Source organism: Cyclospora cayetanensis, unplaced genomic scaffold (assembly GCF_002999335.1).
Source record: "Cyclospora cayetanensis isolate NF1_C8 unplaced genomic scaffold, CcayRef3 CcayRef3_contig_16, whole genome shotgun sequence".
Classification (NCBI taxonomy): Eukaryota; Apicomplexa; class Conoidasida; order Eucoccidiorida; family Eimeriidae; genus Cyclospora; species Cyclospora cayetanensis.
Window position 1 is genome coordinate 54,291 of NW_020312103.1, and position 13,991 is coordinate 68,281.

The following is a 13,991-nucleotide window of genomic DNA, read 5'->3' on the forward strand; positions in this document are numbered from 1 at the left end:
ACTGGTTTTCAGCATGCGCGCCTCCTCAGCAGCATCCCAAGTTGTGCGATACACTTGAGCTGTACGCAGGGATAAGCTGTCAACCACATGTGGGATACGTACGTCGAAACTAAAATGAGAATACTATTCCGTTTGATCACTCACACTTTTATCGCAATTCAACTATGTGAAAGTATGAAGTAACGCCTCAGCGCCTGCACCGCCCCACATGGTGGGCACTGGCATTCTTAATGTAGTCTTAACTTAGGGCTGAAAAAGTCCGGTATAAAGCCTTTATCGCAATGTCATTTACGATATAGGCATGCCGCCGATTAAGATCATAGAAGCTTTGAATTTTGACGGTAGGACAGTGTCCTGTTGAATTGTTCGAGTGCAGTGGCTGGTGGAGGAATTTGGGGCTGCGTGAAAAGCACCAGGACAGCAGCCAGAAGTTGGTCTAAAGGCCCAGGATATGCGGCTGTATTGATGTCTAGAGAATTCCGTGCTGTTCTGCCTACAGAACGGGAATGCTGCTGTTGGCACAATAGGGCCACTGTCCTCTGCACTGAGATTCACAGCCGCAGACTTCACCCCACGGCGTGTCGGGCTCTTGTTCCCGCACCGCATACTCTCTCGGTGCTGAACCACTACTGCCGTACAAAAGGTGTTGCTGAAAATGCAATCGAAGTTTTGGGCGGCGGGGGCTGAATCCTCGGAATCAGAATACTCCTCGGAGAGTGACGACCAGGAGCAGGAGGTAAGGCACCGCCACAGTGCAGACTTTTGCATTTGCCACTTTGTCGTTACGTTTTTTCTCTGTAAGCGGACTCATATATCAACGCTATCCGCGTGTGCCGACCCTTCATGCACTTGCGCGCGTGCGACGCATGTCGCATGTATGCAGCATGCACACGCGGGGTAGCCTGGGTAGGAAGGATTGGTAAGGGTAGCTCATTACTTACCATATGATTGAAGGCGACCTCTCGACTGTTGCATCGTGTGCTCCCATGCAAAAGGGGTGCCCTGGTGTCAGGACGAACTGCATTGTACTTGGAGCGCTGCAGTTATACGCATTCCTCTGCCTTGTGTTTCTTCACGGATCTGGTAATAGCCAAGTGATGTACTTCTGTGCATAAGCTTTGTTTCTACATCTGTATGAACTGTGTCTTTGTTATTCTTTATTGGACGTGTGCCCGTGGGGCTGTTGGATTTTGGCATTCGAGGATTACGAACATTTTAGAGTTCTTAAGTACGTGTTTTGCTTGTTTCTTCGTTTTTCCAGCAGCAGAAAAAGGTGGCTGCTCCGTCCTCTCGGTGGGCTGCTGCTGAGACCTCGTCTAGCGATGATGAGGGACGTGTTGTTAAGAGTCTGAAAGATAGGCGCTGGGGCGCTATGCGCGAAGTCATCCGTCAGATGGAAAATCACATGAAGATCTTGGACTTTGCGGAACTCGGAAAGGGTATGTGGGTGTGAATATGAATGCTGTGTATGCAATCGATGGCGGCATACGGATGCTATGCTCTCCGAGGGCTTGGTCGCGTTGCGTAGTGTGCAAAGCACTGGCTTTGTGGCGAGACGGAGGCGATCAATGAGGCCCGCCACGGTGGAAATGTTGTGCATTTTGCGTGTCAGATTATGACACGCTGTTGAAGAGCTATCACAAGGCGCACCAGGTTATTGAGCAGGAGGGCGTGCCGAACTTCTTTGTTCGCGCCCTTGTTGCTCTTGAGACATTCGTCGAGGAGAAGCACAAAGACAAGGAAAGCTTCAAAAAGCTGTCTCGCCCGAAGGCCCTTGCGTTGAATACCCTGAGGGCTAAGGTTCGCAAAACTACCGAGCCGTGGGCGACGAACATTTCTGAGTGCAAAGAGAATCCCGACAAGTTCGAAACGGAAAGCGAAGACTCCGACGAGGGTGACGTAAGTCATTGCGGTCTCTACATGCAGTACAGGGGGACTGCTGTCGTACCTGGGGGCTGTGTGTGGTGCTGTTGCGAACTTGTTTGTAAGGGTTGACCCGCGGCGAGAATTCTTAGTTGGCTTCACGCTTGTGTGCACATGTGTGCTCGTGCACGTGGTGGGTGGGTGCAGTCGGACAGCGACTTCAGTGAGGACAGCAGCGAGGAGAGCGAATCGAGTGAAGAAAGTAGCAGCGACTCCGAAGATGGCGAGGGCAGCCACAAGGAGAAGGCGGAGGGGTCTGAGGACGGCAGCGAATGGTCGGATTCGGAAGCAGACGATGAGAGCCAAGGTGAGGAATGAGTGTTTTTTCGAAGTGCAGGAAAGGGCGTATGGAATCTAGTGCTTGGATATGGACCTGGAAATCGCTTTTTCTCTGCGTCTGCATGCATCAGCTCTGTGATCTGGGCGTTCATAGATCCCTGAGCCTTGCTCTTGCATCTTTGCGCATTAGGCGACGACGGCGACCGGCACAAAGACGCCATGGCGAAGTGGGGTGTACGCGAGGAAGGGGAGAAGAAGAAGTCCAAGTCTGCAAAGAAGAAGCCTTCAGTGAAGCCCTCTAAGACAGCCTCGAAAGAGCCGGCACCCGCTGGAGCAGAGGCAGGATTCACTACGAAGGACATGGAGCATTTGTTCGACACCAGCGACCTGAATGAGGAAGTCATTGCGAAACGCGTACAGATGGTTGTAGAAAAACGCGGTAGGCGAGGCGTTGACAAGATGGAGCAGATGCGCATTTTGAAGCGTCTGGCCGAACTCGCGGAAACCGTGAGCCCCCAGTGCCACCTTGAAGCGTTGGGTCACTTGATCAGTGCGGAGTTCGACACCACGTCTGGCGTGTTTACTTGCATGCCACTTGCGATTTGGATGGAAACGTTCGCCGGCGTTAAGCTCCTCCTTACCATCATGGAACAGAACAAGGGCTCGTACTTGGTGCCCATAGCGGGGATAGCAGAGGGGTCGACCCCAGAAGAGATCCAGCAAGTATCGGCGTGCATTCTCGCCTCATTTGTGGAGCGTCTTGACGACGATTTGATAAAGTCGCTGCAGTCGACAGACGTCCACTCGGACGAATACAAGGAACGGCTTGGCAAGAGCATTGACATCTTGGCCCTCCTTTGGCGCACATTCTGCTTCCTTGATGGTCGGGGCTTCAAGACGCAGGCGGCAACGGTCGCTCTGAAGGTCAACGAGCACATGCATTATAAGTGAGTGCCACTTCGGTAGCAGCTGATGGGTGTCACCGCGTGTGTGTGCCCCTCCGCGTAGCGCGCCCTATTTTTGAGGCATTTCTGATTGCACTGCATGCTTCTTTGCAGGCCTGATGCGATCGCAACCAAGATGTGGGATGTCTTGCGCAAGGAGTTGCCTGATGAACTCTGTGTTAACCTTCCCGGAGAAAATAATATGGCGCCCACGGCCTTCATTGAAACACTGACGCGCTACGTCTTCAAATACTGTGCGACGGTCCCACTATTATCCTCCGCTTTCTTGCGCGGCGCATACGGATGTAACCAGTGCTATCGTTGCGGATCATCAGATCTTTAAGTGTACAGACGTGAAATAGCTTTACCCTACTGATGTCGCGTGTTCGCGCATGAAGGCGGTTACGCACCGACTTTTTGTCCATCGCACCATTCGGTCAGTAATGAAAGGTGCGGGCTTGACGCCTTTATTTGCCCAATTCAGTTTGCGGTTTTTTGTGGTTTCGCAGCGCAAAGCCAGCGCGACAAGATCCGCGCGCTACTGCATGTGGCGTATAGCAAGAGTTTGCACGACGACTACTACCAGGCCCGCGATCTGATGCACACGCCTAACATCCAGGAGTTGGCTATGCAGACCGATGTTTCCACCCAGATCTTGTACAACCGGAACTTGGTGCAGCTCGGTCTATGTGCTTTCCGCAATGGACTGATCCAAGATGCCCACGCATGCTTGTCGCAGATATGCCCCAAACACAAGGAGCTGCTAGCCCAGGGTCTCTCCAACCTTAAAAATGTCGAGCGCACACAAGAGCAGGAACGTGCAGAAAAGCGAAGATTGCTGCCTTATCACATGCATATCAGCATGGAACTGATCGAATGTGTTCACAACATGTAAGGCCGCTTCTTTGAATCTCTATTTGAGTGCTGCAGACTTGCGCCCAACCCCGCGGCAGAGTAAATTCTGTTCAGTGCATAAACTTCGGTCGAATTTCCTCGTTTCTGCAGCTGCGCCATGTTGCTTGAGGTGCCACACATGGCGCACGACGCGTTCGACCCCAGGAAACGCTTGATCAGCAAGCACTTTAGGCGCATGCTCGAAATGTACGACCGTCAGACGTTTATGGGGCCTCCAGAAAACGCGAGGGAAACAGTCATGGCCGCAACGAAGGCTCTACAACGGGGTGACTGGAGCGAATGCGCTCGGTATTTGTGGACTTTGACTATTTGGGAGAAGATGATCAACAAGGAGCACATTCAAGAAATGCTTCTGCAAAAGATCAAGGCCGAAGCTATGCGCACCTACATCTTCACAGTAAGATGCTTTACCCCAAAGCATACTTCTTTAAAGCATATCGTGTAGAGTTGACTAGCGAGTTCTCAGGCAATCCCTCGTCGAACCTGCGTTGCAGAGTGGCTGATTTATGTGGTTGCTTTTGTGCTTCTCAGTTCTTGTCGCTTTATGACTCGTTTGCCATCGGGCAGCTCGCGAGCATGTTCGACCTCTCCCTGAATGCCGTGCACTCCATTGTCAGCAAGGTGATCTAGAATGCGCGAAACCCCGCCCAGAAAGCAAGGCACATGCGGGGAGGGACGGCGGGAAACGCTGTGGACATTTCTTGCCTGCGCAAAGAGTGATTTTGCTTGTTGAGATCACACAGTGCAGGTGCGTGTGCGTATGCCCTCTCGCGCAGATGATGATCAACGAGGAAATCCACGCGAGTTGGGATGAAACCAGCCAGTTCATTTTGATTAGTCGCGTGAAGCACACGCGCCTGCAGCAACTTGCGCTCACGCTCGCAGAAAACATCACAAACGCTGTTGAGCAGAACGAGCTGACGCTGAACATGAAGAACCCGAAGTCAGTATTTCAGATTGGTTGCCATATCAATCGTGCTGTTTGGGTGTCTTTTGCGTTTTGATGGCTGTGCCACCTCATAGGTCATCCTTGCGGTTTGGTAGCTAGGCAGTGTATATGCAGTCGATATGCTCTGATTCTGGTGAGACGGGGTGGTCGGGCTGTTGCGTGGAGCCCAGCACATGGGGGCATCCTTCGATGGGTGTTGTTTGCAGGTTTGCTTTGACTCACGAGAGACGGTTCATGCGGGAGGGAGATCGCGCTGGCTGGGGTGGACGCGACCGCGAAGATGGCAACTACTACCGCAACAGACCAGGTTTCAGAGGCCGAGCAGGTCTTAATCCAGTGGGGGCCAGGGGCCGGGGCACTGGACGCGGTGGCTTCAGAGGGGGTGGCTTTAGAACCAACAGGGGAGGGGGCGACTACCGTGGCGATCACCGTGGCGAAAACCGAGGAGAACGAGGCGACCACAGAGGCAACCAGGACGTGCGCGATCCATTCCGCATTAAGTTTAGCAGCCCGCTCACGTATAACTGACTGTGACGCCCCGCATTTGCCTTCGATGCTGACGCTGAGCGGGCAGCTTCCGATGGGCCTGACGTCAGCGCAGCGTGCCCACCATTGCATGTTGGGCTGATGCTGTGGTGTGCGGCTGCACAAAGATGGGGTCATGAAAGCTTCTTCTCTATCCCCCTGAATAAGTTGGCATAGGAGGCAAGCAGAGGTTAGAAACTGCCCTGGTTGAAGCAACTCTCGCAAGTTGCGCTTTTCCTGTATGCCTTTGATGCACTGTAACTCATTTACGGTTTGAAGGCAGAAATTTGCATCCCTCTTTACAGCAACCTACCGTATGTCTTAGGAGTGACAGACTTGAGAAGTAATCTTGCATTCAAGTGTGTAGTTCGTGCATATGGAATAGTTGTTCGCGTCGAACTGCCGCATGCCTCATGGAGCGCGTCAGCTGGGAAACAATGCAGCCGGCGTCCCTTAAAAAAGCTGAGAGGCGAAAGTGAAATTTTCCCGCCTGGACAGTAGCCAGGTGCGCTGCCCAGCCACTGGTGGTCCTAAATAGACCAGCAGTTTAAGTGCGTGCGTACATGCTTTACGTTGGTTGTTGCCCACCAAATTGGCAATGAGGGCTTTGCTGTTCTTTCCATGGCGGTGAAATGGCTTGTTTTGTTGGTACTCACCCTGAAGAGTTGAAAGGACAATTAAGGTCCAGGCATTGCTTAAATGTTCACTCATAATACATAGATCGTGCGCCTTGGTTCTAGAGGTGTGCAGACTTGCAGTTTTGCCAGGTGTGGCGCGTCCACAGGTCTCTTCCTAAGCCAGACGTGGGCGCTTCACTGCGGCTTGCATACCTGCGTTCTGCGGGCCTTGCATGCCTCGCTTTTTAGTGACTGGCGGAAAATTGTGCGCAATGTCAGCCTAGCGGCTTTCACAGTGCCGGCTGGGTGTTACGTCGCGCGAATACCCCCACGAGGTGTGCCGTGTATTATTTATTTTTTTAGGAGTATCTCTGTAGGTACTGATTAATCACCAATTCTTCTTGGGGTCTGCCACTTCCTCACATGCGAGGGCTCTGGAGTTCATCACGGGTAGCCCTTCAAGAGCATATGCTTTTGCAGAAGCGTAGCTGGTGCATCTCGAAAGTGGTGATGCAGTGCTGAATTCGACACTTGGACCCTATCGTTTAGTTATGTAACTGTACTTCCTATGCTTTAGATTCAAGTTGCGCTTACTTCGCTTCTTAAGGCTGTTGCGAGGCGCTTCTACCGTATTCAACTGCCACTTCCGCTTCACAGCTTTACTTTTCGCCAGGTGTGGCGCGTCCACAAGTCACGTCCTAAGCCAGACGTGGGCGCTTCACTGCGGCTTGCATACCTGCGTTCTGCGGGCCTTGCATGCCTCACTTTTTAGTGACTGGCGGAAAATTGTGCGCAATGTCAGCCTAGCGGCTTTTACAGTGCCGGCTGGGTGTTACGTCGCGCGAATACTAAATGCATACGTGCTACGGCATGTAGTAAAGGTTTCCCGCGCGTTGAAGTATGGTGGCGGCTATGCGTATCCGGTTAAGAAGAATGCCGTTTGGACGGTAGTAAGTGTGTAATTGGCAGCTACATAAGGTCTTCCTTTGGCAACAAGGTTGCATACTGCCGTTTTGCAATGCAAAGACGTCCGCGTGCCGTTCCGTGACCGGTTACTTCCTAGCAAAGCAATGGCTTTCGTCATGTGGTTCACTAGGTTGACCACAACACAATAGGAACACATACAGCGTACGCGGCAGGAGGCTTCCTGGGTCCCATCGGTTGCTGATGCAATAGTAGTTGCGAAACGCTGAAGCGGCTGTCAAACAAAGAGCCTCGAGTAGTGTAGCGAGCTAAGCTCCACTTGAATAATTTTGCCATGACTAATTGGTTTGTCTGTTCGTACATTTTTTTGTTGCATAGTACCTTAATTAGATGCAAGAAGACGTGGCGTGTGCCTTTGTGCCAGGTGTAACATGCAACCAGGTGTGTATGGGAAGACTGCTTGCAGGGTGCATCTACGCGCTTCCGGGCAGTCCTTTTCCCGTTGTGTGGTAACACGAAGGGGCTCGGGTAGGAGAAGTTGGAAGTTATTTCGAGAACCGCTCAATAACTGGGTATCGAGTTTTGATCGAGTCTGCAGTGGATCCCTGACTGCCGAGATCTTGTGTGGAGCTACAGTTGGATTGGATATGGGAACTTTTCTATTTGTAAGAGGACATGTGTTTGTTGGCTGTATCTAAGAGCACTACGCGACTAGCGACGTCTCCAGGGCAATAATTTCGACCCCTTAGTGCAGGGAGAGCCCTACCGCACAGTCATGAGAACTCTTTGGGGTTTGCAGCAGATGCCACCATGTTTGGGATTTCAGGGCCAAGAACCAATTTTGGACGGCCGTATGGGCGTTTGTGGATAGCTGAAGCTAGCTGCCGCGGCGTGAACGAGTGCAGCCGTGTGCGTGTGTGTATCGAATGTAGGGGTGATGCGTATACCCATAGTCAGCGCGTCTTTCTCCGCTCTACGTCTGATATGTTCGTGGCGCATTCTGGTGGGACTATCTCCCATGACATTCTCGTGTGTTACATTGGCCAAAGCTATAGGAGCTACGCAGCCCTTCAAGTCTTCTCACCAGCTCTGGTCTGACCTTCGTGGCTAAAAGCTCTAGTTCTAAAGGCTGTTGTTTCCCGTGAGGGGTGGACCCGTTTTTCTGTCTAAATAGCAGCCTTCCCCCAAACACGGGAGCGCTGTTTTCCTCTGCTAGATGGGAGACTCAATGCTCGATGACACGGAGTGATGGGAGGGGCAGAGAACGGTTTCGCTTAGCACTGCAGTTTGAACTTCCGAACAGCCCCTTCAGTTTTGAAATTATTACTAGAAGTCCTCAAACTGAAGAAGCGACACTCTTCGTCCTTTCACCGCGATGCGGAACTGGATCGGTCAAGCAGCATCGGGCCCCGCGTGCGATGAGCCGTTGCATCGGACTTGCATAGAGTTTGGCGGCAGCGGGGAGATTCCAGTACCTTATTTCAAATTTCCGTGTTTGCTTAAGCATTTTCCAAAGGGCCGCTGTGTGGTGGGTATGTCTCTTCATCAAACTAGGCTTTGTCGTTTGGCCCATCTTCGACCGAAGTCACCTAGCAGACAGCTGTGGGCACCTTTCTATGCCCATCAGCGGCAAGACCTGGCGTGTCTGGCTAACCCCTTCGTGAGAAGGAAGGGAAGCTTTCACGGCTGATCGCAGTCCGTTCCCATGGGTCCAGTTTAGCTCACTTGCCGGCCGTCCTTTGTACACACGCATGTCTGCTGAAGATGCAGGCCAGCAGCACGAGGCCTTGGCGCCTGCTGATGTGCCGCTGTCTGTTGGGTTTTGGGATGCATTTGCCTCGGGCTCAATGTGGACTGCACCCGTCCTCGCGGTGTTAACGTTTTCGCAAGTTGGAAGGGATCACCTCTTGTAAGGCGCATTCCCCTCTTCATTCTCTGCCCCTTTTGGAGTAGTCTTCAACCCCACTGGCTTCACAGCCATAGAACTCATAGCAAGACGTGTTCCGGATATAATTGACATTTTACCTGTTACCTCCTTACACACTCTCCCCCGAAGTAGAGAGGAGCGGTCCATGCCTCTTCTCACACAACAGTTTCACTTTAAAGGCCAAAGGACCTACAGAGAGTGAAGTAAATGATCCCGTTGTACAATGCGAGCCGCTTCGAAGCGTTGACGGTCTGCTTGCTGCTCTTTTTAGCTTTCTCACAGGGTTCCCACCCTTTGCCTTCTGCAGGATCCTTGCCACTGATGGCAGCTCTCCACTTGACGGATCAGAAAGCAAGGAGCACCTGAAAAGGTTTCGGGTGGCACTTTCTGAGCTAGCAAGCTTTAGTAGCAATGACAGCAATAGACCGCAGGCAGAAAAAGAGCAGCAGTGCCTGGAGATCCAGTATGGCCGCCTTTTGCTGAGACGCGAGACACTGCCGTGCGAGCCCAGATCGCTTGTTAACCGACTGATATCTCTAACGGTTTATTCTAAGTGCATCATCAAGTATGTCTTTTAGCATCTCCGTACTCCTCAGAGAGGCCCTCGTTTGCACAGTGCGGCATCCATCTTCCCCGCGTCTGTCCATCAACGCCTTCGTTCCTCCAGGCACTGCAGGAGTGCTGGGCCTCTCTCTGCTAGAGGACTGGTAATTCCTTCTCTGGGAAGCGCACTACAGATTGAAGGAAATTCGCAAGTGTGTCGGCTTCGCCTCTTGGTGCGGTTTCAGGGGCCGTCAGACACCCGTGGTGACGGGTATTCAACTGCTACCAGGGCACTGGATTCGGCCAAATGCACCCCTTGTGAGTCACTCACTTTATGCAACAGACAGCAGCAATGACGGCACTGGTCATTTCGAATCAAAAGTAGCAGAGCAATCGGGAGATAGCCCAGCAGCACCGACAGCGGCGGAGGTGCCAGGAGGCGCACTACCTGCCAGAAAGCGCCGAAGGGCAGCGAGGGGAGATGGATCCAAAGGTAAATGGGGGGTCCAGCCTCATCTGGCATAGCGTTCTCAGAGGGTTCGTGAGACGCTGAAGGCGCACAACCTCTACGGAAACGCATTTGCGTTTTTCGTAGAAGCTCGTTCACCATCGCATTACGATTCGTTGAAGCTCACATTAAAAGGGGCTTGGCTGTGGTACAGTTGTGTGCGTGTGTCTGACAGAAAAATCAACAAATTGCTTGTCGCTTGTCTACGCCCACAGCCGGTCGGGCCCTGTAGCAAAGGCGCAACGGGGTGTTCGCACAGCCCTTTCTGATCTGCACCTATACTCTCATCAGTGGGAGATTCTTGCTCGCATTTCGTACAAGTATGTGTTTTCGCGAAAGCTTGAAGGCAGCGAAGGGCAGATCCGGCCGGCACCCGCACAGTGGGATCCTCAACTGCCTCCTTCAGTGCCTTTGCAGTGTATTTGTTGCAAAGCAAGGACGTGGGCTTGCTTCTGCGTGTCGCACTACGGGCGTTTATTGGGCCTTTGAGGCTACGCCTTGCCATTGTTCTATTGCGCTCCTGTACTTCTGGGGCACTCACGCATTCGCGCGTTGGAAGAACAGCTGGGGTCGGGTGTCTGTGCTCGCAGGAGTGAGGTGAAGAGCTTTGCAAATGCCAAAGGAGAAAGTAGTCTCTTTACTGTTCACCTGATCGACAATCAGGTGAGTAGTGGTCTGTTCAGGTGCCTTCCCCACTGTGTCTTTCCCCGCACTCCCCCTTGTCCTCCCATCTATTACTCCTTGATTCGCCTCAACCTGGCCTCGTACGCGGTGGGCTTCTTTGCATGTTTGCACTCGCTTTCATGAAGGCGGCGGCTGGTGTAAATTTTAGGGATGTGTAGTATCTGTACAGCACGCGCCCGAGTGCCCCGCACTGGTGACTTCTTTTAATCTTATGCTTTCCGTCTTCTCAGGCCACTGAAATTCGTGCAACCTTCTTTGGCCGGGCAGTAGCTCTCTGGTATTCCAAGCTGCATGTTGGAGGGCTGTATACTTTTAGCAAGGGCACTTTGCAAAGAGCCAATAAGTGAGGTGTAGATGTGCCAGTCTGTACCGCGTGCCGGAAATTGTGTGCAGACGTACATTTGCTTGTCCCTTAAAGCGCCATGCCTTTCTGAAGAGCTTGCTACCAGCTTCTTGCGCATGAAAGTCCATGATTAGGCTTCAAATATTTCCGATCCTAGCTGTTACTCCGCCGGCCGGGTGGATGACGCGTTATTGAGAGTGAATGCCATCGGCCTGATGGAGACTTTAGGGGTTTGAAGTGGCACGTCCTGGTGAATCTCCAAAGGGCTATGCGTTGCTTGTCGTTCAGACTGCATAACCCTTTACCTCATGAGGTGGAGATCAAATTCGATGCAGCCGCACAAATAGACGAAGCACCAGACGATCCTCGTATTCCTCACCAAAAGTCCGGTGCCCTATCCCTTTCCAGTCTCATCCTTGAGAACTGTACTACAATACCACCCACCAGGCCGCTTCTCGCCATCTGTGGCTCCAACTCTGAGGGGAAGAGGTCCTTGTGTGGTCACAATGTGGTAAAACGAACGCAGCCATGCGTGCACCCCAGAGAAAGGCACACGCAGATCCTGCTCACGCATTCTTACGAAAGCTTTCTTTTTCCGTTCGTGCGCATCGTAGGTTTGAGCGCGTCAGCCTCGCGGATATACAGCAGCGGCCAGCGGGGACGTTGGCTGACATCCTTGCATTTGTGGTGGAGGCCAAGGAGCCACAGACCATCATCTCTAGGGTTTGTCCAAAGTCTAGCGGCCATATAGATAGTGCACACCACCTGCAGCATGGCTCCCAGACTGGCGATGCAACAGACTACCTTGTACCCTGTAACAGCAGCTTAGAGGAGCAAAGCAGGGATCCGTTCATCGAGGGCCCCCCGAGGGCTACGTACAGGCTGAAATGCCCCCTTCAGTGCACTGCAAGCTACCAGGAGGCGAGGAGGGTTTATGCCGTTGCTGCTCCAAAGTCAAATAGGCACCTTGGGAACAACATGGTATTCGGAAATACTTTCACGACCCACAGCAGCTTGATTTTCATGCATGTGTGTTGCTGCGTCAAGACGAAGAATGAAGAATTGGTGCGGCGGGAGCTGACGCTGCTAGACTCTTCTGGAGCCTTTGTATCTCTTTCTCTTTTCGGGACCCAGGCGATGCCGCTACGTCAGGAAGTTCTCTCGAACTGTCCGCTAGTGGCTGCCAAGGGTGAGCACATCTTGACATGCCTTCACTGGCATCCACTGCCCCTTTGGGGAGCCGTAGCTTTCCTTGAGTTTCTCGATCCTGTGTCCTTCTGTCCTCCGAAGTGCGGACAGGCACTCTACCTTCTCACACAATCCCTCGTAGTGGACGGCGTTGGCGGCTGGGGTGAATTTGTGGTACGGTTGTAGTTGCTGCAGACATGTAGCAGTGGTGGTTAGACCTGCCTTTGGTCCAGAATATCGCGCTCTGCTGTATGCACAGGCGTCAGAGTCAATGAATACGGCGGCCGCGCCTGCTTAAGTTCCTCCGCACAAATGAAAATCCACTTCTTCCACGCAGCTGCAACCGCATCAGAGGCAGCTGATGCGCCGCATGGGGGAGAGCAGTGCGGTGTTGACAAAAGTGAGGTGGAACGGGAGTGGCAGTGGTGGCGCACTGCGGGCGCACGTCTCCTCTCAGAGGCTAGCACTAAGGGTGCCAAAGCCGTCGGCCTGCAGGTACTGCCCCCTGTGCTACCGCGCTGCGAATCCCACCGACCCAGATGGCTCCTCTGACACGGCGCGAGACGCATTTAAATGAGGCCTCTGCGTACACTCTGCCGGTCGCGTTGCGTTACTGTGAATGCGAGTCCTATGCATTCTAATGTGCCCTGTATGATGTCCATACATCTATGTATTGCGGAACTGTAATCGATTTTCACAGCCAACGCATGTTTTTGCCGCATTGCTCCTGTGGGTTGCTCTCTCTGCCGGGCACCTGCTCTATTTCTTTCTCCTTATGTGCTGCTTTCTTCTGTGTGTGCCGCCCCCTGAAGACGCTAGCGGAGGTTGTGAAAGCGGCTGCCGCGCTGCAGCTGGAGGAGCCGGGAACCACCAGAACCTTCCGAGTGGTAGCAAGCGTCTTCGATCTCCGTGGCGACAAACTCGTGTGGCTGTGAGTCAAGGAGACACCCGGTTAGGGTTATGATGCTGTGTCGTATTGTGCACTGCATTACGATCGGGTGCAGTAAATGCACATTCTCCCTGGTGACGCTTCGTTCTACAACTTACATGAGCAATTTGGCTCCCTAGGAACATGTGTTGCACGTGTCCTATGTCTGTCTCTATGGTGCTCTGGAAGTGTGCTGCTGCAGTTACCGTGCTCCTCTTGGCTTGGCTACTCTGTTTTAGGCATCTTTGTGAAACAGAGAAAAATGCCTCACAGTGCATAAGCAGCACCTCTTAGTGTTGGCATTGGTGTGTTTGCATTCATGCTGGATCAAACCTTTGGGTGTCGAAAGGGGCATCCACACTTTACAGAACGTTTCCTCTGCTCGTTTTGTGCGGAGACGCTCAGGGCTTGCCCCCAGTGCAAGCGGAAGGTGCAAAAAGAGCTACCTTCCGCGGCGACCTCTGGCGCCTTCAAGTGCAACAACTGCAGGCGGGCGGTCACCCCGGAGTCACGGTAAGGCTTTCCAGAAGGAGGACACTGTGGCCTGTCTGCATACTCTCACTGTTTGTTGGATTTATTTGAAACGTTGTGAATCAAGGCGAAGCCTCCGTGCAGACAAAAGGAGCACCTAGCCAGGGGAACCATTTGTCCGTGTGAAATCCTTTTTGCGTTGCTACCCCGTCGCTACCAAGACCCTACGCCCCCACAGGCCATCTATGTGAGGCATGGACTCAAATCACAATACCACTCTGGGCGCTCTGGGTTGCCTTGTGTTATGTTGCAGCTGGATGCTG

General features: G+C 52.7%; 2 protein-coding genes across 2 annotated transcripts; both read left to right on the forward strand.

Moving 5' to 3' along the window:
• Window positions 1-655: 655 nt before the first annotated feature.
• On the forward strand, window positions 656-5,538 carry LOC34622205 (eukaryotic translation initiation factor 3 subunit C). The gene is made up of 11 exons (XM_022735382.2): window positions 656-736; window positions 1,262-1,439; window positions 1,613-1,899; window positions 2,071-2,230; window positions 2,393-3,149; window positions 3,261-3,400; window positions 3,656-4,037; window positions 4,152-4,458; window positions 4,593-4,682; window positions 4,838-5,004; window positions 5,217-5,538. Exons 1-11 carry the CDS (start codon window positions 656-658, stop codon window positions 5,536-5,538), a joined length of 2,871 nt encoding a protein of 956 aa, XP_022588399.1.
• A 3,289-nt stretch (window positions 5,539-8,827) lies between these two features.
• LOC34622204 (replication protein A 70 kDa DNA-binding subunit) lies at window positions 8,828-13,204 on the forward strand. The gene is made up of 11 exons (XM_026337000.1): window positions 8,828-8,985; window positions 9,311-9,568; window positions 9,792-10,039; window positions 10,230-10,374; window positions 10,645-10,717; window positions 10,969-11,081; window positions 11,370-11,465; window positions 11,696-11,804; window positions 12,129-12,270; window positions 12,529-12,674; window positions 13,094-13,204. Exons 1-11 carry the CDS (start codon window positions 8,828-8,830, stop codon window positions 13,202-13,204), a joined length of 1,599 nt encoding a protein of 532 aa, XP_026192785.1.
• The last annotated feature ends 787 nt before the right edge of the window (window positions 13,205-13,991 follow it).

Bases quoted from the DNA above. Each gene is read 5' to 3' on its own strand.
- LOC34622205 (XM_022735382.2), top strand. From the start codon at position 656: ATGCAATCGAAGTTTTGGGCGGCGGGGGCTGAATCCTCGGAATCAGAA. The intron at 2,231-2,392 runs GTGAGGAATGAG...TTTGCGCATTAG, and splicing joins AGCAGACGATGAGAGCCAAG to GCGACGACGGCGACCGGCAC. The intron at 4,459-4,592 runs GTAAGATGCTTT...TGTGCTTCTCAG, and splicing joins TGCGCACCTACATCTTCACA to TTCTTGTCGCTTTATGACTC.
- LOC34622204 (XM_026337000.1), top strand. From the start codon at position 8,828: ATGTCTGCTGAAGATGCAGGCCAGCAGCACGAGGCCTTGGCGCCTGCT. The intron at 9,569-9,791 runs GTATGTCTTTTA...GTGCGGTTTCAG, and splicing joins TATTCTAAGTGCATCATCAA to GGGCCGTCAGACACCCGTGG. The intron at 11,466-11,695 runs GTCCGGTGCCCT...TGCGCATCGTAG, and splicing joins CCTCGTATTCCTCACCAAAA to GTTTGAGCGCGTCAGCCTCG.